At 40.6% G+C, this 1,891-nt stretch overlaps 1 protein-coding gene across 1 annotated transcript in view; it reads right to left on the reverse strand.

The window, feature by feature from the left end:
• Apip (APAF1 interacting protein) overlaps positions 1-1,891 on the reverse strand; it is a 20,052-nt gene that overhangs the window by 768 nt on the left and 17,393 nt on the right. Inside the window, exon 6 of the mRNA XM_013352581.2 lies at positions 3-87. Within this exon, the coding sequence (XP_013208035.1) occupies positions 3-87 (85 nt within the window). The remainder of the gene's footprint in view (positions 1-2; positions 88-1,891) is intronic.

Consider the following 1,891-nt stretch of genomic DNA (forward strand, 5'->3'; position numbering starts at 1 on the left):
TCGTCCATTGCACGAGCCATTCGTTCTTTGAGGTCTTTCTCTTCAGGAGTGTTCTCAATAATGGGTACCACTAATATGTCATCATACCTGTAAGACAGAACAAGACATCTACTCCCACTAAAATATCAATATTCTATTTGTATTTTCTGCTGCTAGTGACCAGCTGATATCTATATAGCACTCCAACATCTCCAACTTCAAAACAAGATGGTGCAAGTTATTCTGTATATCTTATATAAACATCTATACCAAAAGATACCAAATGGCAGGCAGCCCTGAATTTAAATGGCAGAAATTTGTACAGTATACCAGAACCTAACAAAGAAATCAAGACCATACAAGCATTTCCTTGAAGTAAAGATAATCAGAACATTTTAAACATAAGATAAAAAATGATACATCTCAAACTATATATTACATAGTAGTAGGAATATTTCCCAAAATAAAAATCATTGTATTTCATCTTGGCAGAATACCAAAATGTCTTGACAGGCAAACCAATCAATGCAGGTGTGGTCTGTGGCATCAGGATAGAAAGAACCATCTAGCAACAATTACCAAGGTTATGTTAATGCTTTCAGAATAATCTCAAACCTGGGGCATTAGAACTTTTGTTTCCACTTTTTTCTCAGTAAATTCATGAGATAAAGTCAGAATGTAATAATGTCCAATCACCAAGCAACTTCGCTACAAGTGAAACTAGGTCTTGAGGTCGCTTGTAACCAATGACTCCTCAGACAAGCGTTCCCTTATACACGGCTTTCTCAAACGACCTTTCACCACAGCAGTGAGTAAATTATCACAGAAATGCCAAGTGTCATCTGAAGCGACCACCTGCAGCTGTCGGTGTGATTCATAATTTGGGCAGCCATTATCGTAGTAGTATAGACTTGCCCACGACCCGCCTGTACCTGAGACAGAAGTAATTATACAATGCTGTAGTGTGGACGGAGTGAATAGCTGGTCTCACCTCTTCCCTGAAACCAGCCTGAAGAGCGACAGACTTAGATTTTCCTATAGCATTTGTCACACAGTCAGAGATATTTCCAGGCGCAAAATAATTTCAAAGCACAGTGAGACTAGAAAACAAATTCAAAGCAATCCCTTATTTCATTGACAGGATACTGATCCTCACAAGTTAAATAAGAAACAGAGGCACGGAAGTTCTCTGATTGACTGTCGGTATCCTCTGCACTCCAGCACAGGCATGTTACTTGACGGCAGCCACAGTAAAGCATGTTCAGCTCACCTGGTAATGAGGGAAGTTTGGTGCTGACTTTGTTTAGCTTAGCTCTGCTGCTGAGGCCTGACCCAGGGCCTTGAGAGAGCCCCGCACACACTCCACTGCTTTAACTGACACCTTTTTGACATAATTTTCACAGTGCCGAGGAAGGCTTTAGGCACACACTAAACAAGAAAATCAAATGAGCTAAATTTTCAGCACAGAGGTTTAAACACATCCAACGTGTTCCCTTACTGCAGTCACGGGAAGACACCGCTGTGGTGTCTTAAGTACCAGGAACACTGTCCTCTGAAGGGAGGGGAAACCAGGCCCCTCGGACTAGGAAGCAAGGCTCAGCTTGTCCCTGGACACTGGGAACCTGTGTCTTCAAGCCATTCAAGTCTAGATTCATAAATAATGGCGACATTTTTGCAGGTTGGTGGATTTATTTAAATTTAGTTAGAGGTCATTGCTGTGCACTTTTATGTCAGCACATCACAAATTCTGAAATACAGTCATTTCTCTAATTAAAAGAAATAGAAAGTTTTTATAAAAGGAGCATATTCTAGAAATACATTACATCAACATAAATTCTAATGGTATCTCAGTTCCAGCTTCCTGAAGACAAAGAGGAGGTGAGGAGATCTTGCTTCCTCCGCGCTGAAAACA

The sequence above is a fragment of the Microtus ochrogaster genome (assembly GCF_000317375.1).
Source record: "Microtus ochrogaster isolate Prairie Vole_2 chromosome 14 unlocalized genomic scaffold, MicOch1.0 chr14_random_1, whole genome shotgun sequence".
Taxonomy (NCBI): Eukaryota; Metazoa; Chordata; class Mammalia; order Rodentia; family Cricetidae; genus Microtus; species Microtus ochrogaster.